Source organism: Apus apus, chromosome 2 (assembly GCF_020740795.1).
Source record: "Apus apus isolate bApuApu2 chromosome 2, bApuApu2.pri.cur, whole genome shotgun sequence".
Lineage (NCBI taxonomy): Eukaryota > Metazoa > Chordata > Aves > Apodiformes > Apodidae > Apus > Apus apus.
This window is the reverse complement of record NC_067283.1, coordinates 133,546,739-133,569,892: the sequence shown is the minus strand read 5'-3', so window position 1 is coordinate 133,569,892 and position 23,154 is coordinate 133,546,739. Positions and strand designations below refer to the sequence as shown.

The 23,154-nt window shown below is 39.2% G+C and overlaps 1 protein-coding gene across 7 annotated transcripts in view; it reads right to left on the bottom strand.

Moving 5' to 3' along the window:
• Positions 1 to 895: 895 nt before the first annotated feature.
• The window catches only part of PTDSS1 (phosphatidylserine synthase 1), a 34,246-nt gene continuing 11,987 nt past the window's right edge, over positions 896 to 23,154 (bottom strand). The window contains exons 5-15 of one of the 7 annotated variants that reach the window (XM_051611062.1): positions 22,386 to 22,544; positions 16,842 to 16,993; positions 14,672 to 14,813; positions 13,632 to 13,744; positions 12,047 to 12,112; positions 7,682 to 7,781; positions 6,263 to 6,331; positions 5,671 to 5,740; positions 4,222 to 4,330; positions 3,721 to 3,791; positions 896 to 3,312 (exon numbers count right to left, since the gene is read on the bottom strand). In XM_051611062.1, coding sequence (XP_051467022.1) covers positions 3,737 to 3,791; positions 4,222 to 4,330; positions 5,671 to 5,740; positions 6,263 to 6,331; positions 7,682 to 7,781; positions 12,047 to 12,112; positions 13,632 to 13,744; positions 14,672 to 14,813; positions 16,842 to 16,993; positions 22,386 to 22,544 — 1,035 coding nt within the window. In that variant the 3' untranslated portion in view covers positions 896 to 3,312; positions 3,721 to 3,736. Of the gene's footprint in view, positions 4,331 to 5,670; positions 5,741 to 6,262; positions 6,332 to 7,681; positions 7,782 to 12,046; positions 12,113 to 13,631; positions 13,745 to 14,671; positions 14,814 to 16,841; positions 16,994 to 22,385; positions 22,545 to 23,154 lie in introns of all 7 variants that reach the window. The other 6 variants (XM_051611063.1, XM_051611064.1, XM_051611061.1 and 3 more) reach the window with 6 other exon arrangements.

Sequence of the window (23,154 nt, the reverse complement as noted above, 5' to 3'; positions counted from 1 at the left end):
AGAGGAGCACTGTGCTCCTCTCCCTCTCCAAGGGAAAAAATGAGCCGAAGCAGCAGTTCCTTAAACATGCCATATAGGGGAGAACTGGCTTAGTGTGTCCAGGGTGAATTTCCATGTCAGTGACAAAAACTGAATTAACTGCAGTAGGCACAGACACCAATACCTAATTCAGTGAGTACCATGCCAGCTTCTGGCTCTAGCTTCCAGTCTGTGTCAAATCACACGATCAATAGAGCAGACAACTCGAGCCACAGGACAAGGTGTGATGCGCCGATTGCAGCCCCCATTTCGTGTTCCCTCGTGCTGCTTGTGGGGAGGAGGTAGAGAAATTGGGAATGAAGTTGAGCCCAGGAAGAAGGGAGGAGTCGGGGGAAGGTGTTTTAAGATTTTGTTTTATTTCTCATTATCCTGCTGATTTTGATAGGTAATAAAAGAACTTCCCGAGCTGAGTCTGTTTTGCCTGTGACAGTAATTGATGATGATCTCTCCCTGTCCTTATCTCATCTCATGAGCCTTTTGTTATATTTTCTCTCCCCTGTGCAGCTGAGGGGAGCAACAGAGCAGCTTGGTGGGCACCTGGCATCCAGCCAGGGTCAACCCACCACACTCACCTCTCCCACCCAATAGTAAAACAAATCCAAAAGGAATAATTAACTTTAACACAAGACTTTCCATGTATACTAGAGAAATTTCAGAAGGCATAACATAACTGTTCCTATTATCAGATCTGCTGCTTCAAAATAATAAATTACAGCAAAACCTCAGTGTGCACTGTAGGCTGCTCAGGAACCACTGCATTTGTCAGCATGCAATTACACAAAATAAAAGGTAACAGCTTCTAAAGGCAGTATGTCATCATTTCCTATGCCTTGCAGGTACAGACAAACACACATGCTGGTGACATGGATTGATTTACTGAGTTATTGCAAAATACAACACTTTGCAATCAAAACAGGGCAAGTCTATACAAAAACTATTAAATACATGGTAACATCTGTGTCCTCTTATGATAACAAAGTAAAAAATATTAAAGTTTTAACAGCTGGAACATCAGATGATGATCTTCACAGAAGAGTAACAAAAGCATTGGTTGAAATCACACTCCAAATATTTATTTAGATGTGGTGTATGATCTATGCAACAACTTTAGTACTGGAATCCAGTACTCAAAGCTAGCTATGGTTCACTGTATACCTGCATTTTAAAACTTCCCATTTTTATTTCATCCACTACTTAAAGTTCTTGCCACTACCCTCTGCTTATATTTTGCTGCCCCAAATTAGCCTTCCTTCAATGACTGACATCAGTGATGGACAGCCTCTGGAGGGCCAACTGAGATCTCTCCACAGCAGCAGGGGAGATCCCTAGAGGACAGAGGAAGGAAAGAATATCAGAAGCAGGAAAGTAGAAATGAGAGGCAATGACAGAACAAGTAGTGAAACACAGGACAGTGCATCCGTGACCGTTACAAAATACTGTTCAAGCAGCAGAATTCACACATGGATGCTTGTTGCTAAACAGCTCAGTGATTTGTCATTGTAGGTGTTACACACATGCAGAATTCAGCAATAGCACAGCAAATGGTAAAATTTGGATCACTAATTTCACAGCAGTGATCAAAAGCACCTTTCCAATGCCTGCCAGTGCAAAGTTCAGGGCCAAAGATGATGGGGCTGAAAATACAGTTGTCAGTCAGTGGAGGACTTGTGAGAACACATGAATTCCAGCCAGAATTGCTGACAGAAGATACAAAGTGCCATTTTCCAAGCAGCACTTGAATAGTTTACTCGTCTCCTCTCACTGTGGCCATTCCTCTTTTAAAGTAGTAAAAAACCCCTAAACAAAACAAAACCACCAAAAAAACCCCCAAACAAACACAAAAAATAAAAGTTAAAATACATTATGGGAAATATCTTAAAGATGTTGTCAAACAACATTTCTTCCAGGCCAATCTGTTGTAATAGCATACAGAAGTCAGCTGCCAACAAGGCAATGCTTTGTATTTGCCTTTCCAATATTTTTAGGGTGCAATTCAGCAGTGTGAGCACCAGGTCTGCATTTACAAAATGTGTGCTTGTCCCCACAGGCAAGTAGATAGTGTACTTCAGAACCTGCTTACACATGTAAGCTTTGTATACATAGCTGGTATGTATACACCTTGCAAGTACAGAACAGGCTCTCACCTTTGAAAACCACAGTATTTGAGTATCTAAACCATTAGGTTTCCAATCTCTTGCTTTGGTATTGACTAAATAGGAAATTTACAGTGTCATTCTTCAGTCTTACACAGACCAAGTTATTAACCATGAAAACAAAAACATAGTAAGTCTGAGTATCCATAGAGATCTACAAATACATTCATCAATATGTAGTAAATTATGAATGAGGAGACAATACATAGAATTGTTATAGGATGAAAGAAAAACAAGTAGTTACAGGGAAGCCTGAAAGTCGTCTTAACATCTTTTCTCATGTAACACTTAATGTCTCTGAGGCAATGATGATATACCAGCTTCTACTATGTTACTTCCCACGTTGTACGCTTCATGTTCGACTGAAAAACGGGGATGGGAAATGAAGAGCCTCCGAGGGATTCAGCAGCAACACTTAAGTGCATTGAAAACATTGATAATCTGTGGCACATAGGAATTAACGGATTATATACGAGATTTTTTTCTATTTACAGTATCCCACATTTGTATCAAGTCTCTGCTGCATTATTTTAGTACTTAGCCTGTCACAAATCAGAGTAACATTATTCACAGAAAAAGGAAATCCCATTTGCTCATGAAGACTGGCTACTGGGTATTATTTACCCTTGCTTAAGCTATATATCCATCTGAACCCCATGAATAAAAAATTCTAATTGGCACAAAAACTTTTTGATAACTTAATACATACTGATTGCTCTTGATTGTTTACTTTTTGACTTAATGATTAAGTTCAGTGCTGGAGAATTATCCACTTTGTCAGAATTGATGCATCTAAAAAAACCCAAAGCAAAACAAAAAAACAACCAACCAAAAACACACACAGAAAACCAAAACCTGCTGCAAGAAAGAGTGGCTTTGCTGTTGGGTATCTGGCTGCATAATAGGAAGTAGCAAAGTAATGGGGTATATCACAATAATACCATTCTGCCTCTCAGACACCAAAGACTATGGCAAGCCTTCACAAATAATTATGTTTATAGAAGTAGTAAGCAACTCAACTTCAGCAAAAAACTGCCTTATCACCAGGCTCAGCAGGGCATGAGGGCCTTCAAAGCAGCTTCTGTTATCAGTCTGAAGACACTGGGATTTCTGGTTCCAACTAAGGCAGAGTCAAATGAGAGGGGAGTGGGAAGGAACATTGTACACAATCTGACACTGCTGAAAAAATGACATATTTGCACTTATGAATGCAAAACACACTGCAGTAAAGGAGGAAAAGCAACTGAATTACATGACAACTGTCTCTGCAGGCAGAAGGCATGGCCCTCTACTTTGCAACAAGTTTTCATGTAAGTATTTTAAAAACTCAAAAGAAATGGAGTATGTAACAATTAAGCAGAAGGACAACACAGAACAAAAGAAATGTGTTTGAAGGTCAATTTCATGTCCTTTCCAAGAAACCTGGACACATTTCTTTGTTGGTAAAACTCTGCCACCAGGTCTAAAGAGCCTTTATATAAAAGCAAGCAGATGGATACAAGTATGTAAATTCTAAACACTTACTAACCGTTGTTTATAAAAGTTTAGTTGTGAGACTGAGGGACAGAGATGCTTTTAGTCAAAGAATTGCATACTCCTCTAGAAAAGAACAAAAATAGAGTAAAACAAAACAAAAAAAAATCCAACCAACTATGCCAACTGATTATCAGTTTACTAACCTTTGTGTTCAGGTCCTCAACTGAGACATAAAAAATGCACTTGAAACATCTGAACATAAAACCAGCTGCACCTGCTATGACAAAATTGTTTTTCTTTCCAGCACATGTTCCATTAACTTCTGGTGCCACATGCTGAAGAAACTAGATTTAAACCAGTGAATGGCAAGTGTCAGCAGGCAATGATTTGCTATACACTAGTGGCTCCATCTTGATCATCCTTTTCTTCAACACCTCCCTTTTTTAACTTTTAAATTTAAAAATCAATCTTCCACTTGGAAATTCAGAGCCAGGTCTGATTTTCTTTGTCACCTCTGGTTACACTGTAGGATATCTTCAGAGAGCATTCTTACTTCTTGCTGATTCCATTCGTCACTTTTGATTTGGAGTGCCTATTCCTCCTCCTAGATGAATGGTTTTCACTATTGACTGCATGTTTTGGTGGACTATTGTCAGTACCTGCTGAGAAATAAATATCTTGTTACATATGTACATATATTTGACATTGTCAAGCTCTTATTTAAAAGACAGTAAGGCTTTCTAGAGCTACAATGTTTAAGTATGGATTATTTCAGGCCAATACAAACCGGTTGGTACTTGTACTCCATCTAGTGGCCTATTTTGTTTTTAAAAAAAAGCAACTCAAGACCTGTAAAATCCTCCCTCTTCCAAAAAATTCCAAGTTTGCTATAGCAGAATGTAGTGGTGAAACATCTCCATTTTAAATGACATCTGTACCTAAATCAGCCACATTTTTATTATTGGCAGGTACTACTATCAGAAACCAAGAACTATGCAAGCAAGGTAACATATCCTTGGAGGAATATATTTCTTGTTTTCAGTTTTCCATGTGACAGCCCATGTTTGACTCAGAGAAAGCAGAGACAATGGGGACTGAAACAAGAATTCAAGAGCAAAACATGAAAGAAGCTGAAGTTTGTAAATAATGAAGTGACAGAATGACAAAGATTTGCTTGGCCAGATTTCTCCAGCATATATAATGGGAAAACATTTCAAGTGCAAGCAATTTTTCTCCAAAACATAAAAATCCACAAATTTACTGAACTGAGAATAAATTAATGTCAGCATCCAGAAAAACTGTGTATGAAATATAAAGAACCTCTGCTGTAGGTGCTTTTCAAGCATATGATAAATAAGAAATATTTTTAATGAGATAAACCCCTGGGACATAAACTGTGACAGAGTTAACTTCCAGGTGTGAATCTCAATAATTGTTCAATAAGCAAAACCACAGTGAAGAATTAGCAGGAAAGGCAGGTAACATAACCTGTGTAGGATCTCTAGTGTAGGGATAAGAAGTCACAGGAGGCAGCTGCCCTTGCTTAGGACAAATAAAGCTGCTTATGACCATCAGTACTGCATTTACTAGGCAAGTGTCAGTAAGAACACAAGCTCCAGAGCACATTCCTGACTATTTCTTAACAAAGCAGGAATAAAAGCACAATTCACATTCAAATGTTTCAAATCAAACATGCAATGTTCAGATAGAAAACCTGTCTGCAAGAGTGATGAAATGCATAATGGCCTAAAACTACAAGAATGGCCTGGAATAACAACAGAGAAAAACCCAGTTCGCTCATTAAAAAGTAAATACATTTCCCAGAGTTAGAAGAAAAAAGGCAGTAAAGCCAAAGAGCTTTGCAGATTATTTATCTGTATAGCTCCTGTAGGAATGATTAATTAAGTCCAGTTGTCTCCAAGGCACATTTCTCAAGCCTCACTTCCCAGTGCTGAGCCTTAATGCTACCACTTCAAGAACATAGGTGTGTAAGTGCCAATACCTCTACTGAATTTAGAATGAAGCCAGGAAGCATCTGGACTGTATGGGCTGTCTTCGCTTTCTGATAAAGTCTGCAAAAACAAGAAGGACACATGTCATTGGGATGCTGGCTCTTGTGATCATTTGCTATTAGATGTGCACACTGAAACTGTGACAGAAATCCTTATAAAACTCTCAGCCAGTACTTAGGACTTTGGCTGTCTATGTTAGAAGGTGTATCATTGATGGCACAATAAGAACTCACCAGTTGCCACGTGAACTGTTGTGTAACCAAGTATTCTTAATATTCCTCTAGCATTCCACCTGTACAATGGGAACATTAGCTAACCATTCATCCCTGAACGCTTTGCTAGAATTACAGCCTCATTTTGAGTAACTAAGAGGACAGCATTCTTTAGAAACCACAGTGTAACTTGGGATCTGTCCAGCACCTGCTGAATTCAGAGTTCCTTCTATTGACTTCAGTTAAGATTCTGGACCATCCCCTCCCCCTCTCCCTCATTTATATTAGCTCTGGTAAAGAATTCTAATATCTAGGGGACTTGTATTTTTAACTCTGATATAAAACAAAAACAGGATTCCTAATAAAGTACCTTTTCTCGATGGCCATAGTATTCTGCATACCAAACCATACCATATAAACACAGGAAAGTTGTAAAGGCCTAAACAAGGGAGGAAAAGAAAAAGAAAAATTTATCTGTAAAGCTTTTTCCAAATTCCTTGCTGGTTCAAGGTCTCAAGAATTCCTGGACATGCTGCATTCAGAGACTTTTCTGCTCTATTTCCCTCTGCTTCTTTTGTCAGGATATGCAAGACTTGTGCTTCGACTTCAAGGTACGTGTAGATTCTGCCATCATGGGGATAGGCAGACCAATTCTCCATGGGAGCATGAGAACACATACACATCACCCACATACATGCAGGACACACTTATAATTGTTGTCCTCACCCAGTACAATCATCACACAAAGGAAGCTGGTAGGTGCTTGTAGGTATATTCTCAAGAACAACCAGTCTGGGAGAAAAAAAGAGTTCTCCTCCTCCCTGCCCCATGCTTCAGGCAGGGTTACGTGTTTGCTTTTGTGGTGCTCTGACCTGGGAAACAATTCAATACTTTTTGTCTCTGAAGTCTCAGAAATAAAATCATCATGCTAAATAAGAGAGCAATAAATTCTGACTTCCTATCATCTGCCCAAACTATGTTCCCCACTAGAAGGGAGAAGTATTTATCTGTCAGCCCATTATAAATGCCTTATTTTTTGCTCACCATTAAAAATGTCTTTGGCATCGGAGTTAGAAGTTTGGCAAGACAAACATCCATTTACTGTAATAAAATGGGCATTTCATGCTGCATTTGCAGTAATCACACTGAAGTGCAGCCCTGGGATAGGCTGTGGAGTCTCCTTTGCTGGAGACATTCAAAACCTGCCTGGACACGTTCCCCTGTGATGTGCTCTAGGTGACCCTGCCTGGCAGGGGGTTTGGACTAGATGATCTTTTGAGGTCCCTTCCAACCCCTAGGATTCTGTGAAGTACAAAAAGTTGCAGGCTGAGCAAGAATGATCTGCCTGATAAAGCAGAGCTGTTTGTGTAGCTGTAAAACTTCAGTGTGAAACAATATGCATCACTTATTAATGCTATTCATTAACTCCTGTTCCTTTCCAGTAGGCACTATAGGAAGCACCTGCAAAGTTAGCTTCAATTGAACTGACATTTTCTCTCCTAAAGGCAAAAAGCCCTATAACTAGGTGTTTGCTTCATTGTTAACCACTGGTAAAGTGGCTATATTCTGCTACATCAAGAAATTAGAAAAAAAAAAAAAAAGTAATTCTAGTCTTCTCAAAATGTGCTTTAAAAGATCTTGCATTTGCTCTTCCTAGGACATGCACAAATCCCTTTACCAGCATTCCCCCACAACGATCCCCTGCTGTCAATGTTCCAGAGAGGAAGTTATTTAGATGCTTTCAAAGCATTTGTCATGCTTTATGTTTCACATGAGAAATCTCACTTACCACACAGAGAAGCCAAAACACAACATATAGTATTTGTGTTTTGGAAAAAAGATCCTGTCCAAACTTTATGCACACAATAGCTTCAAGGAAAGCAATAACCCTGTGGGTAAATGAAAGAGGGGGGAAGGGGGGTGGAAAGTGGTTATAAACACTAAGGATTTAACTCACAGGTTCAAAACCCAGACCCCAGAGTGCCAGCTCTGAAGAAACAGCACTCTGTAGTGAGCACACACCTCCCCACCACCACCATTAGCTGAAATTCTTGGGGAACTTTATTTTTCCTCTATACTTGCCTTCAGCATAAACAGCATCCAAAAAGTGATCAACTGGCAGTTCACAATTCTATGAGCCTCTGCTCATCGGGGGAACAAGCAACAGTGTGTGTCAATAGCAGAGAACTTTTATTTATACCTACCACTGTGCTTCAGCCCTCACCAGATATAAATTTCTTTTCCATGCTGAACAACAAATAGACTCCCTGCTGGGTGAACGAGAACTGTGCTTTGGGTATTTCTCCACTGGATGTAAATTTACTACAATTTTAAATAGGCTATTTTGTTTCCTTCAGATGGATTTTAATAAGAAAATTGACATGAGACAGTACTTAATATTCTCTGAAAATCTATGCGTTTTCTCTGCTTTATGTGTAAACTCAGGTCCACACTACAGTATTACAGGATTTGTAGAGAAATGTGAGAGGAAAAATTGCAATATTTAGTTTCCTTTCTGGCATTACAAGAATCAAAACAAGTATCTCCAGCTCTCTACCCATTATCAGATGTTTTCATCTGTTCAAGCTCAAAGCTATGGAGGCTTGCCTAGCACTCGGTGTGGAACAAGGGGTTATGGATCTAAAGTTTCCATCAACTGTCATGGAAATATGTTTAGTTTGTGCAGGTCCTGGACACAAAATTACATCTTTTTTCACAAATACAAGTGTAGAAATGTGACTAGTGCAGCAAAAGTGTAGAAAAATGACCTTTCTCAAGGTAAAGCAAGTAATGAAGAAAACTATTACATTTATAAAAGTTTGATACTTAACTTGTTCAATAGTGATTTTGTGGTTGTGCAGGAGCACATGCATGAGCACTCCTCCTCAAATGCGTGCACACTCAATTAACACCACATCAAGTGCTCCAGTCTCCCAAGCTAGACACTGCAGGACACATTTCCTACCAGCACTCTCCACAACCACAGAGCTGCCAAAACCAACTCTACTGCCTGGCAGACAGGACCCAACTCCCTTCATGAAAGAGGGAAGAAGGATGTGTGCCTGGCTTAACCACAGGCATAGCAGAGATGGCCCTGGTGCAAATAATAAATTACAGCTTTCTCTGTACCATCTAGTGTGACTTGCAGCATGATGAGTGGGGCCAAAACTTGTGGAAGCAACACCTCACTGACCAATACTGCAAATTAATGAGCTGCATACTAGTAAAAACTAGACAGCAGTATTACACTGTTACGAACTATTCTTCATTCTTGGTTTTATATTACTCTTACTGATACAGCTGCATATTAAAAAAGAGTTAAACTGAACTACAGCAGTGGGAACAGAAAGACCACCATCAGGAAAGAAAGATATGGGGGTATGATATACTTGAAGATATAAACAGAACAACAGGCCATTTTCAACAAGGACTCAAAAAATGATACAGCTGGTTGCACTGCTTTATACATTTGCTCCATTATCCTTGTCAAGAATACTTGGGATACGGACATTGTGCAGTAAGACAGCTATGACAGTTAAAGTGGTAAATCAAAAGGTAGAAGAAAGCGAACAGTGAAAGGTGTTAGTGCCCTGCTGAAGGGTAATGAGAATACTAAAGACTAAAGATGAGTAAACTAAAGACAGTTTTTAGTAAATCAAAATAGTCTTGTAACATCCTAACAGATATTCCTTTTGGAAAGGCTTCATCTTAATGAAAAGGGTGCAACTTCCACCTGTTGCTCTGCCCTTATTCATGCCTTACAACACTTGCATCTGTTGAAAGTGATGCTACAGTATACATTAAGTAACAGAGGACAGAGTTTCATGCTAACTAAAGGCACTAATTTAATTATTCCCATGGTTAGGCTGTTGCAAATTCAATTTTTGCCTTTAGAAGTGTATTGTGATCACCACAGATATGAATATTCTATATACTTGCTTTTAATTGCTTTAGAACTTATATTCTGGATAGTTAAATTACTGAAAGAGTGCTGCTTTTGCAGCAAACAGGAACTCCTGTTGTTGCTCTGCTTTTCTAGCACATTACAGAAGCAAGCAGTATCAAGCAGAATACTTAATCCATGCACGTTTCCCACAATTAGATCAGACTGTAGATTAATGTTCTATTGCAGTCCTTGTTATGCAATCATAAAGAGATACTTGGACATCTATTTAGTGATATATTACATTAGTATGTTCAGTGACAGCTTTGAACCAAGGATTATTATGGTTTCTGCCATTATGGTTTTATTAACAATTTTTCAGAGCCGGAAGGCAAACACTCAGCATCATTTTTCCCCTTAGTTTGCAAAAGAATATGTTCACATTCTTTCTCTTGGAGGAAACAAAAGTTCATATTTCTTTCTTCATAATGCAGAACTTGAAAATTCTTCCCCCAGAATTATGAAATGGCTTGAAGTGTGTCTTCTAGAAGACTACAAAATTACCATCTATACTTGAAAAAATTTCCCTTTTTCATATAAACATCTTCATTCCTAAACAATTTAAATACATATTTCAGTAACATGTCTGTATTCAAATGCATATCTCCAAATTATTAAGTTGATCTGTAACTACTAATATGCTTATGCACAAACAGAGCAAGGTTATTTGATTCTAACTGTACATTAAGCAGTCAACTGTGTGATTAATTAGTTATCTTCAGTACTCCAGCACCATGCATACCAAACTTAGAAAGACAGGTTACTCTGCCATGGTCATTATAAAAAAATCCAATGCCTTTTTAAGGACTGTGTATGTTACAGACTCTCTTTAGGAACTATAATGCATGTTTCAGAGAGGATGATCCTCCCTAACTACAGAGGCTTAAGCTTACAGAAAATAGTACCAACTCCTACTCAGTACCAGTAAAACTAAACAAGAACAGATTTACTACCTTTTGTATGTCCACTGGATGTTACAGTCATGAGCTGAAGACGGAAATAGATCCATCCAGGAAGGTGAAAGAGGTGAATATTTAAGCCCAACCAAACCCAAGGAGACATGTGTCATGTTCTCCAGGGTACATTTAAAACAAGAGTAGAAACCCCTCCAATTACATCGCAGCATGCTCTGCTGTCATCTCAAATATTGCAAAGGGATTTGGATTACAGTGGTGAAGTGCACCTGGAAACACACCTTCCAGCCCAGCACTGTTCTTAAAACTCTTAACATCCTGAGACTAAAAGTAAAAATGAGAGAGCATTGGCACTAAATTAGATCTGAGTATTTTATGCCTCATTGAAATGCTATTCCAATTTAAAATAGTAATAGATTCTTATATTAAACATGGAAATGGTTCAGAGAATTCTGGAACTAAGACATAGACTAATCTTGGCAAAGAGAATGAAAAGGTTGTTTTAAGTTAAAAGCATTGCCATCAGAAATTAGCTTCTTTAATAGTTTCTTCAAGTATATATTTTATTCTTTTTCCTTAAGATGCAATTTAGCATCTTCTACATTTTCCCATTAGTAAGCTTGCAAGTCATAAATCAAAAGGGACAAGAACTACTTTGCTTATTTATAAGCAGCTTTTACAACACTGCAATAGAATGTTTCAGGTTTCCAGAACAGTACATTTCAGTCAAGCCATCGAGAGAAGGAAGTTTCCACCAGAGAACTCTCCTCCAAGAGACGTGCTTAAAAAAATTGTAGCCAAGGTAACCGTAATTCATAGATTATTCTTTTCTCTCTTCGAGAATAGAGTAGAAAGAGCTGATAATGTCATTTGTTTCACTGTCTTCTGCTGTGATTTTACCAGCAGCAGCAATGCCCTCCTTGACAGTCAGGTATTTGTTCCAAGGACAGGCAAGCAGTAAGAGGCAAAAACTTTATCCTTCTCATCTGTCTCAGAACATGGGCAGCAAGGCCAATGCTACTCTGAATGAGCCTAGCTTTACCCTGCAGTTTCTAGTTCTTCCTTCTATTCTTCTCCTTATTCACTTTACTTCCCATGTTCTACCTCCAATTCCAGAATTTTCCTTTCCCCTGAACTTGTGAAAAAGACAATCTCTCCATACTAAAGCTCTCCATACATATTCTTCATACTAAACCCAACACAAGACAAGGGCTGGCTTCATGCAAAGCTTGCTCCTGTGCTGGACTCACACTTAACACCTATCCAAGTGTTTCAAGAATGCAGCAAGAATACTTACCCAAAAACCCAGCACTGAGTTCCCACCCTCTTGCACTGTGTATCTGTGAGGTATGCATAGTATTGCCTGAGAAGGGAAACAAAAGAATTCTTCAGTGAAGCTGAAAGTCCCCAGAGTATCTACATTTAGAAAATAAGCTGATGTTACACTACACTAGAAATGAAGTGCTGATGGTTAAAATAATGTGCCGTCATGCTGGATGTCTACCAGATGGCTTTGATTCTAGTAGAACAGATAGATTTTCACATAGATTGGATAGCTTGAAACAACACAGAAATCAATCCTGAGAGCAAAGACTGGAAAAGTACCCAAACTAGTAGGCTAAAAAAATCTACTTATTTTTCTCTTGCCTCTCTGCTGAATCACCAAGTCTGTCTAGACAAAGTGCAACAGCTTTGAAAGAATTAGAGAATCCCCCACTTTTTCAACAGTTTGTCTTTTTATTAACAACTGCATTTTCTTGAGAGATGTGGGTTTGAATCTTGAAATTGATTATGGCTGTTCCATATATTGTGTGAGTGCTCTAACTACTGGCATGTTTTCCTCAAGAACAGAGCAGAATATCTCACTACTTTGATAACAATCTGGAGACCATTCTGCTCTGTTGTTGATGCTTTTTATGTTTCCAAGTGTTAAGAGTTTAGAGAGAGGAATTCTAAAGAAGTGGGACCAAAGTTCCTTTTCTCTGTCATTGACTTTCACTGACAGATAAGGAAGACAAGTGTCATTAATCCAACAACACCAGGGCTGTTTAAGAATGAAGACTCCTACAGGCTGGCAAATGCCATAAAAGCACTTAAAAGCTCACCTATATAGGAGCTTATACGATGCTTAAGGTTAATTAGTTAACTTTGAAATCATTGCACATAACTCGAGACACAAACAGCTGTATTTTAGGAAGAAACCAATGCACTGCTGTCATTTAACCATCAAAAGTAGTGTTGCTTTACTCATGAATGGAAAATTCCCTGCCTCTAACTTTAAAACTGCATTCTGTCTACCTCCAGCTACACCACAGGAAAAAACAACAAAACTAATGGGTAACAATGTGGAATACTGTGCATGGAGCAGGTTAGTACTTTCTACACAACTGTCAACACTGCCTATATCCTGCTCTGTCAGTCAATACACAGTAATGCTCTATTTTTTTTTCTCATGATATGCTAATATTTCCTATAGACAAACAGAATTAGGAGCTCAGTTAGAAAAACCAACAGCTCTATTTTTCCTCATCTACGCTTTTGTGAGCATCTGTCTCATCAACTTGGACACTTTCACCTGTAGTCCTCAAGGATAACGCATACAGCTAACTTGCAACATGGGCAGATGCTATACAAATAGAAGATGGAACAGACTGGTTCTGCATCCCTATGGAAACATAAATGTTTGTATACATTTTACCTTATTAGTTTACTTGACAGAAAATACACCATTGAAAACTGATGATTGTTTTGCTTTTCGTGATGGCAAAATCATGAATTTCTTGAAATGTGCTGCACTTACTCACAAACTATATGCTGTTTTTGGGTGCCCAGAAGTCAAGCTACTTGAAACTTAAGAAAAAACACCATGGTAACAAAATTACCTCACAGTGGGTGCTGTAATGATTCCTATGAAGAGGATTCTTCCCCAGCTTAAAGGATGGCTTGCTTGGAACACAAAGATATGTTTCAAAAAGAACGTGTTCAACTCAGTCAGCTTTAAAAAAAAAAGAAATAAATTAGTTAATAGCATTCAACTTATGTAACTCCTCATGAGTTATTACAGAAAATGTGAAAAGATTAACATGGGAAATAAAACAAAGAAGGAAAACTATTTATGCTCTATTATAGTCCTGCTGGCTGGATTGAGGCCCTAAAGAGTCTAGGACAAACAAGGAATATAGTAGTGAAACAAGAATTCTCCCCTAGACACCTTGATGAAGATACTGGCTCTCTTTCCAGAAATTCATCAAGGGATGATAAACTAATACAGACTGCAGAGGTCTTTTCATAACTTTCATACCCTAAATCAGGTATGAATGACTGAGGCAAATGTGGTAGAGGAGTAGAAAAGATCATAAAAAAAAAACCCAGAACCATCAAACACTTCTAGTTCTCCTTTTAAAGACTAAGTTAAGCAAATTAATAAAAAAGGTTTTAGAGAAGTCTGCTAGCATTTGCAAGACTAAGCACCAAAGCAGTTGGGGCATATTATGGAGTCTTTCTGGATCAAAGCCAGAATTCTGAGAATCAGTGATCCATCCAACAGTCAATAGGAAATGAAAAAGCAAAATCCACCAACAAAACCAAAGAAAAAAACCAACCAACCAAAAAAAACCCCGACACCCACACCCCCCACTGTTTAGCAGTTTTCAAAATTTTACCAATTGCAAAGAGCAATCTGATGGCCAGTACAGCAATCTGTAGCATTTGGGCTTTTTTCCACAGCTTCTGTAATTACACTCCTGAACTATCATGTAACTCCTGTGAACAATGCCCCGACCAATTCTGTATTATCAATTCATTTAACCGTGTATTTCAGTGACAGACATACACACACTCTGTTAGAATATCTTCTAGCCAAACACAGCCACTAAGTAACTGATCTGATGGCAGCTTTGATTTCATAGAATTTGCTTCTTACCTGCCAAATGATCATGAAAAGGTAGATTCCAGCCACTCTTTGAAAGGAAGACTTAGGGTCAAACCAGCGGACATAGGTCCAGCTGGCAGGGGTGAACTGTAATACAGCTCTTTTGATTTTCCCTGTGGTTGTGTGAATGTCCCTGGAAAAAGAGAATGACTGGAGTAAATGCAAGGGAAAAGGAAAAAAAAACAACCAACAAAACAAACCACAAAAGAAAAAGCAGCAGCCAGTAGCAGTTATTGATGTCTCAGAACAATCACACTATTTTGCTGGACAGCAAAGACCTTGACAGACACAACTGTGTACCAGGTAAGGGTGAATTAAGAAATGTAATCTATTAAGCATTTCAGTCAGGGTGCATTCTGCTATGAAAGCCCAGTCTCCTCTCAATCAGTAACTAACTACAAAACATATCTATCATTCTCTTCATAAAGGAAAGAAACAAGGATGGCAGCTCTGCAACCCCCTTGGGAAACCTAGGGGGTGTTTCTTCCTGGTGTGTGCTGCCATCACTCTTACGCCAAAGATTCCTTGTTCTAGAGCTCACTGACATCAGTCCTTCAAGAATCTGTCAGATTCATTATTCATTTATTGTATGAGTGACTGGCTCCATGGGTCTGAAAATACTGCATTCACAGCATATCCAACCCCTGCTGTTCTGCTGTTAGGTGGATGCAAACCTTCTGGAGAGACGTGATACCACCATTAAAAGCTAGAAGGCTTTAAATTCACTTTCAAAAGAGGATGTGAATGGAATTTCATCTGACAGACTGGTTCTTGGTTTTGACAACATTAATTCTGATGAGCAACAGCATCCAAAGGACAGGGAATCTTAAGAAACACTCAGTTTCCTTTTCTGAAGGAGCACAAGTAGGGCTAGAAGTCAGTTTTCACCCTGGCCCTTCTGGACAAATAGGGAGATTCAGATTTTGTATTTCTGATACTTGTGTTCTTTCAGGCTATTCAAGGCCTTAGGGCATCTTAGGTTACAGGAAACCTTTTAATCTTTATAATCCATGCTTACTCAGCAGAAAAAGAAAACCAAAGGGCACATGCAAAAGATTCTCATTCTATACAGCTCCTCTTCATATGAAAGGTCAAAAAAAAAAAAAAAAAAATCTACTCAGGCATTTAAAAAAAACATGAGGAAAAACTATTCCACATAGACAGTAAAGACAAGTCCTGCCATAGATATTCTGCTGTTTTAACTTTCAGTGAACTCTCTGTAAACAGAGGGACCATCAGCTCTACAGTGCTCATTATTGCTCCTGAATTGAAATGCAGGAAAATTGACTTGAGACTATAGGCTGGATGGTTCTCAGAACAATTAACAACTTTGTGAGTAAGAAAAGAATGGAGCACAGAAGTTCACCTAGGGTAGGAATCTGAAAGTCAAGATCTGATCTCCTTTTCCATCTCTCAAGGCAATTTGGCAATTCGTTGTCCTTGATCCTGTTCCATCTTTACCATTGGTAATGTGCAGATAACCACACTTGATACCAATTGGCCGGGAAGTAGGCAGGAGGGGCAAAATACTATGGTACAAGCTGTACCTGGACAGCCAAGAACTGACACTTGCTAGGCCACAAGCTGTTGCCTTTTTGCATTATAAATACTAATTTATTTTGCAATTACTCCATTTATTTTAGCAAGTCAGCAATGGGGTAAGGCAATTCACAGCACAGGTACAGTCAGCCTGATTCCTCCTTTGCAATTACAACTAGTGCTGACAGACTACCACACTAATGCCTCATCAGGCTGACCCCAAATCTAGTTTAAAAGCATTGTATAATGAGAAAACAATTAAAATTTGTTTTTTTCACTTTCTTCTTCAAAGTTTAAATTGAAAGAGCTGAAAAAACAGTTTTACTACTTTATATTTTCATTTGGCATCATACTTGTAAATTAGACTGCAAAGGAAAACTGTATATATATCATGATATATATATATAAATGATAGATATAATTTTTACAAATATATGCATACAGTAGCATTACTACAAGATGTACTTTCAACATTTAAAATAAATTGACAGCATTTTTAGCACATGCAGACTGCATGCTATTTGTATACCACATGCATTTTATATATGCAAAGAAGGTATACTTCCTAAGGAAATGAATTATAACATTAAACAATGTTTATGAAGCTTTAATGTAGACCTACTTGAAGCTTGCCCAGTGATAGGTCCTCATCTCCAAGAAACGACAAACTACCATGCCCAACCAGATGCCACCCCCGTTACAAAGCAGGATGTCCAAAATGACTTGATCCCACCAGCATTCAGCAAAATTAGGCAGAAGGTGCATGAAGAAGAGCTACAGAATACAGCAAAAAGATTCTGGGTGAGAAACAGCACAGAATGCACACAAATTCACTTTTTAAGTAGACATCCAAAAATCAGCTTTTCAGTACAGATCAAGGACATGAGCCCCAGTCAGTGAAATTCAATTAACATCCTTCCATTAACTTCAGAAGGTCTCTGAAAGATCCACTCAAGACATCAGAATTTCCTTATCACCATTCTCTGTTGAGGCTACACTGTGTGTCGTGCAACTCTTGGCCTCTCAAAGATGATACACGGGCAAATCACAGAATCACTGAATCTTAGGGGTTGGAAAGGACCTCGAAAGATCATCTAGTCCAACCCCCCCGCCAGAGCAGGGTCACCTAGAGTACATCACACAGGGAGGCGTCCAGGCAGGTTTTGATTGTCTCCAGTGAAGGAGCCTCCACAACCTCTCTGGGCAGCCTGTCCCAGAGCTCTGTCACTCTCACAGGAAAGAAGTTTTTTCGCATGTTTACATGGAACCTCCTATGCTCCAGTTTGCACCCATTGCCCCTTGTCCTATCACTAGACATCACTGAGAAGAGCCTGGCTCCATCCTCCAGACACTCGCCCTTTACATATTTGTAGACATTGATGAGGTCGCCCCTCAGTCTCCTCCAAGCTCAAGAGAACCAGCTCCCTCAGCCTTTCCTCATAAGGGACGTGTTCCACTCCCTTAATCATCTTTGTGGCTCTGTGCTGGACTCTTTCAAGCAGTTCCCTGTCCTTCTTGAACTGTGGGGCCCAGAACTGGACACAATATTCCAGATGCAGCCTCATGGCAGAATAGAGGGGGAGGAGAACCTCCCTTGATCTACTAACCACATCCTTTCTAATGCACCCCAGGATGCCATTGGCCTTCTTGGCTACAAGGACACATTGCTGGCTCATGGTCATCCTCCTGTCCACCAGGACCCCCAGGTCCCTTTCTCCTACACTGCTCTCCAGCAGGTCAGCCCCCAACCTGTACTGGTACATGGGGTTGTTCTTCCCCAGATGCAAGACTCTACACTTGCCCTTGTTGAATTTCATCAAGTTCCTCCCTGCCCAACTCTCCAGCCTGTCTAGGTCTCTCTGAATGGCAGCACAGCCTTCTGGTGTGTCAGCCACTCCTCTCAGTTTTGTGTTTTGCTGAGGGCACACTCTGTTCCCTTATCCAGGTCAATGATGAAAATATTGAATAGTACCAGTCCCAGTACTGACCCCTGAGGGACTCCACTAGTCACAGACCTCCAACAAGATTCTGTCCCATTGATCACAACTCTCTGACTTCTTCCTTTCAACCAGTTCACAATCCATCTCACTATCTGATCATCTAGACCACACTTCCTCAATTAATCTACAAGGATGCTGTGGGAGACAGTGTCAAATGCTTTACTGAAATTAAGATAAACCACATCTACTGCCCTACCATCATCTATCCACCTAGTCACTTCCTCATAGAAGGCTATAAAGTTGGTCAAACATGATCTCCCTTTGGTAAAACCATGTTGACTGCTCTTAATGACCCCCTCATCCTTGATATGGCTAGAGATAGTGCCAAGAACAAGTTGTTTCATCACCTTTCCAGGGATGGAGGTGAGGCTGACCAGTCTATAGTTACCCGGGTCCTCCTCCTTGCCCTTTTTGTAGACTGGAGTGACATCTGCCATCCTCCAGTCCTCAAGCACTTCTCCTGTTGCCCACAACTTAACAAAGATGATGGAGAGTGGCCTAGCAATGACCTCCACCAGCTCCCTCAGCACCCACAGGTGTATTCCATCCGGACCCATCGATTTATGGATGTCTAGATTGCTCAACTGATCCCTAACCCAATCCTCAACTATCAAAGAAAACTCCTCCTTCATCCTGACTTCCTCTGGGACTTTCTGGAGCTCCAGGGATCTGGGGCTCCTGAGGAGAGTCTGCAGGAGTAAAGACAGAGGCAAAGGAGACATTCAGTACCTCTGCCTTCTTTATATCCTCTGTCACCAGGGCATCCACCTCATTCAGCAGTGGGCCTGTATTGCCTCTAGTGTTAGTTCTATCTGCAATGTATTTGAAGAAGCCCCTTCTATTGTCTTTGACCTCACTAGCAAGGTTTAGTTTCAAGGAGGTCTTAGCTTTCCTAGTTGTCTCCCTACATCCTCTGACAACAGTCCTGTATTCCTCCCAAGTGGCCAGCCCTTACCTTCCATGATCTAGAGATTCTTTTTTTCCACTTGAGTTTGCCCAGAAGTTCCTTGTTTAACCGTGCAGGTCCCTGGCTCCTTTTCTTGATCTCCTACCCACTGGGATGCTCAGAATCTCAGCTTGGAAGAAGTGGTCCTTGAATGTTGACCAACTATTTTGAGCCCCTTTACCATCTAGTACTATGTCCCATGGGATTCCCTCTAACAATTGCTTGAAGAGGCCAAAGTTGGCCCTGCTGAAGTCCAGGGTTGTGATCCTGATAGGTGCATGCTAAATGCATGAAAGAAGCAAAACCACCACATTTCTTGGAGGAAAGAGGTGTTCTGTGCTTTTAAAAATAAATTGTAGATAAACTTTTTTTTTTTTTACTTTTTGCTAAATAGTATTAAAGAAGTACGTCTTCTAAATCAGTAACAAGATTCAGTAAGTAGAATGGATGCATTTGTAAAAAATGCCATCAGACTGAAAAGCTGGCACCATCTGTATATATCAAAACATATTCAGTCCCCTAAACATTTCCCCTGGAAACTGAACAAATCCTTCACCCCCAAGACAATCTGTTCCCTTTGAATCCTGAACTTCACTGAAGACCACTGTGAGGTATTAGGTAAGGCAATTAAATGTATTTACAGGTACATTTGGTGAGTTTACACTTTTGATAGAGTGAAGACAGACAAGTGGTGAGAGTAATGGCAAGATACAAACATAATTTACTGACAGCTAAAAATGGATTCAGTGCATCTCATTCTCCTTTAAGAGAAAATAATTGAATTCTCTATTCTACAAGAAAAATCACAGCAACCTAAAAAATGGACTGGAAATGTTAGCTGTAGACTGCAAATCAAGACACTCATGTGTTAAGCAGTCCCTTTGGAATACAGTCAAGGAGACGCTTAACAAAACACATCACAAACTAAGTAAGATTCTTACCTCCACAAAAATAGCTCAATTTTTATCAGTTAATGTACATACACTGTGCCTGTGGAAGTTTATTGGCATGATCTTGAAAGAAAGCAATTTTTGTTAACAAATGCATAAATAAAATATTGAAAAAATCAGATGTGGGAAAAGGGGCAACAAGAATGATTTCTATATACAACAAGAGTGAATACTGGTCCATTTATAATAAATTACAGGGACTGACACTGACAGCTCCTTTGAAAACTCTTGCAAAAGTATTATCAAAACAACTTGTTTTGCTTTGGCAAGTGTAATGGAATTTCAACTTGTAGAAAAGAAAACTTGAATTCCTCTTCAGGACCAAGCTATAAAATGTTGACCATTATGCTGATAACAGTTTCCTTCTCATGTTTTAAATTAATTTAACCTGAAAGAGGCACTAGGCTATTAATCTCAATCTGCAATAATCCAGCCAAAATCATGTAAGACAGCAAAAAACAGAGCACAGGTGTAAGCCAGACCTTCTCTAAGGCACTAGCTGTTTTCTCAGAATGAGAGACCAAGGGCTGCCTGCATCCCAACTTTAACCTGATAGTAAGGAGCATAAGCCAAGTGTTCCATTTCAGAACACAGAGCCAGTCAAAATTCATTAATGCTAACAAGAGATGTACAGCTAAATCCCTACATAACTGCCCTGATAACTTCTGTAGGTTTCTAATGACTCTCCTGAATTCATTAAAAATCCATTTGAGTGGTGATAACCTCTGTATATGTTGAACCTTACCCAACACATTGTCTGTTCCAATAATATGCCTTTCAACAACAGGGAATACTAGACACCCCATATGGTGTCAAATTGAAGATGATGGTTTTGTGATGATCAACTGAATCGTAAGAGTGTGTGAAACAAATCCTAATTTATTCTTTTCCAGAGGGAAAAAATTACTACAGTAACTAGCAAAGTTGTGTTGTTTTTTCTTGTGGATGGAAGCTTGTGAAACTTAAGCAGTTTCAGAATAGCTTAAAAAACAGCATATACTTCAGTGCCACAGAACAAAAACATGTTTTGAAAAGGAACTCATGGCACCAGTATTTTCAAACCCAGAAGTTTAATTTTAGACAACTAAATCCCTATCTGTGTTTCTGAATTATAAATGCCTTGTCAGATGAGCTGAGCATTCTCAAGACAGCAAGCTCTAAAGAAAACTATGATTTTAAAGACTAAATTCAGGTGTTTACATCTACACTTAGTACTTACAGTGTGACTGGTTAAGCTATGCTGTCCCAAAAGCTGATAAAAAAATAGATTTTTCTTTCTTTTATCTGAATTGTCCAATCCAACCATATAAGGAAATTAAACTGGATTTTAGGTGACATCTTCTAATAATCATGCTCTAGGTTACATGCAAATGAAAATATTTAGAGTAGCAATTACTCAGCTTGAATTCTTAAAATAGATCTAACGCTAGGGACCAGCAGTCCAACCAAGAGTTATCTGACTCAATCACCCAAACTATCAGACTATTTTTTTTTTTGCCAAAATGGGATTTGGAAGTGTCAACAGTCAAATGACTTAAGTGAGTTCTTGGGAGAACTGTGGTAAAGCTGAATAACAAAAATAAGTCAGTGATCCTCCAAACCACAGAGCAGTGCATGTGAACTAGCTCAGATACAGGTCTAGTAAAAAAAACATTTTTATGTAAGTGAGCATGAATAAACTAGGCTTGTGGGGCACAATTTGACAAAAGAACTGGCTATGCACTCAGGCCTCATGACAGAAAACACCACACTGAATGAATGGTGTCTTGCCAGTCCATGTAGACTTCTCCTCATGGGTCTTCACACCCTCCTTAGGGATCCCTCTGCTATATTTCACTGTACAGTATGCACGACTATACACAATGTGTAATACTCTTGTGTTTGAGGTTAAGGAAATCATGACAGTAGATCACAGTTATTGCAAAGTGAAAAAGGAAAATCTGTCTCAATCTGGGAATATTAGTCAACATCTGACATAGCATGAGTGTCCATGACCGTAACAGCAGAAAACCAAAGTATGGATGGCACTGACAGGTTGGCCTTGACTTCTCTCCTGTTCAAGTATTAGTAAGACACTTAACCTAAACCCCAGCTTGCTGTTGTCCACTAATGCAGCTGCACCAATTGCTCAGCATTTGGTTTACAAGGCTTAAAATGTAAAGCTATACTGAGAACTACTGCGTCACCCTTCTAGTAAAATTCACACTTTCCCACAGGAACAACTTAGGTCTTACACATTTGCTTATAACTAAGCTAAATGGGTGGCCTACCTCAGTGAGCTCCCAGGTGATGCTAATGGTCCAGCACAGCCCGTAGCTGCGGATCAGTAAAGCCTTCATAGCCCAGCCCCAGAAATGCCCAAAAGCAAATATATCAAAGTGGCTGAGGATTCTCTCCCATGTGATAACATGACAGTTCACAGCATACTCCTGTTAATGGGAAAAACAAACAAACCAACCAACAAAAAAACCTCAATGAACTTCAGAAACACTATAATGAAGAACCTTCTTTTTATCCAGTACAAGCCCAAAATTATAAGGATATTAAAATATGCATTATTCTGCTTTCCTGTCCTTCTAGACTCTGCAGGAAAACTTTCCATTCTAAGAGTCAGTGTCATCACAGTACAGTATTTCTTAACATGATAGAGGAACAGCAGAAACAACATCAATAATAATAAAACCAGCAAACAATACTCCAGAAAATAGTTATTTGCTTTTATCTAGGGTCTTGATCTGAAATAACCACCTTTCCCCATTTTCATGCTGTCTGGTGTTCAGATGTGGCTCACCAATGGCTAATCCTCTCTAGTTTGTGATGTCATGTTACTCATCTCAGTGTTCATTTGAGTATCTTTGGTGTCTTATTTCTCCCCAGAATTTTCCCAGAAAAAAAATCATATGGAAAAAATGCAGCCACAGGGCTGAATTAAAAAGGAAAAAAACAAACCAACAATCAAAACAAAAAAACAACAAAGGGAACTTGCAACTGTTCCATCACAGATGAGTGGTAGATTCCTTAAGAATATTATTTAATACT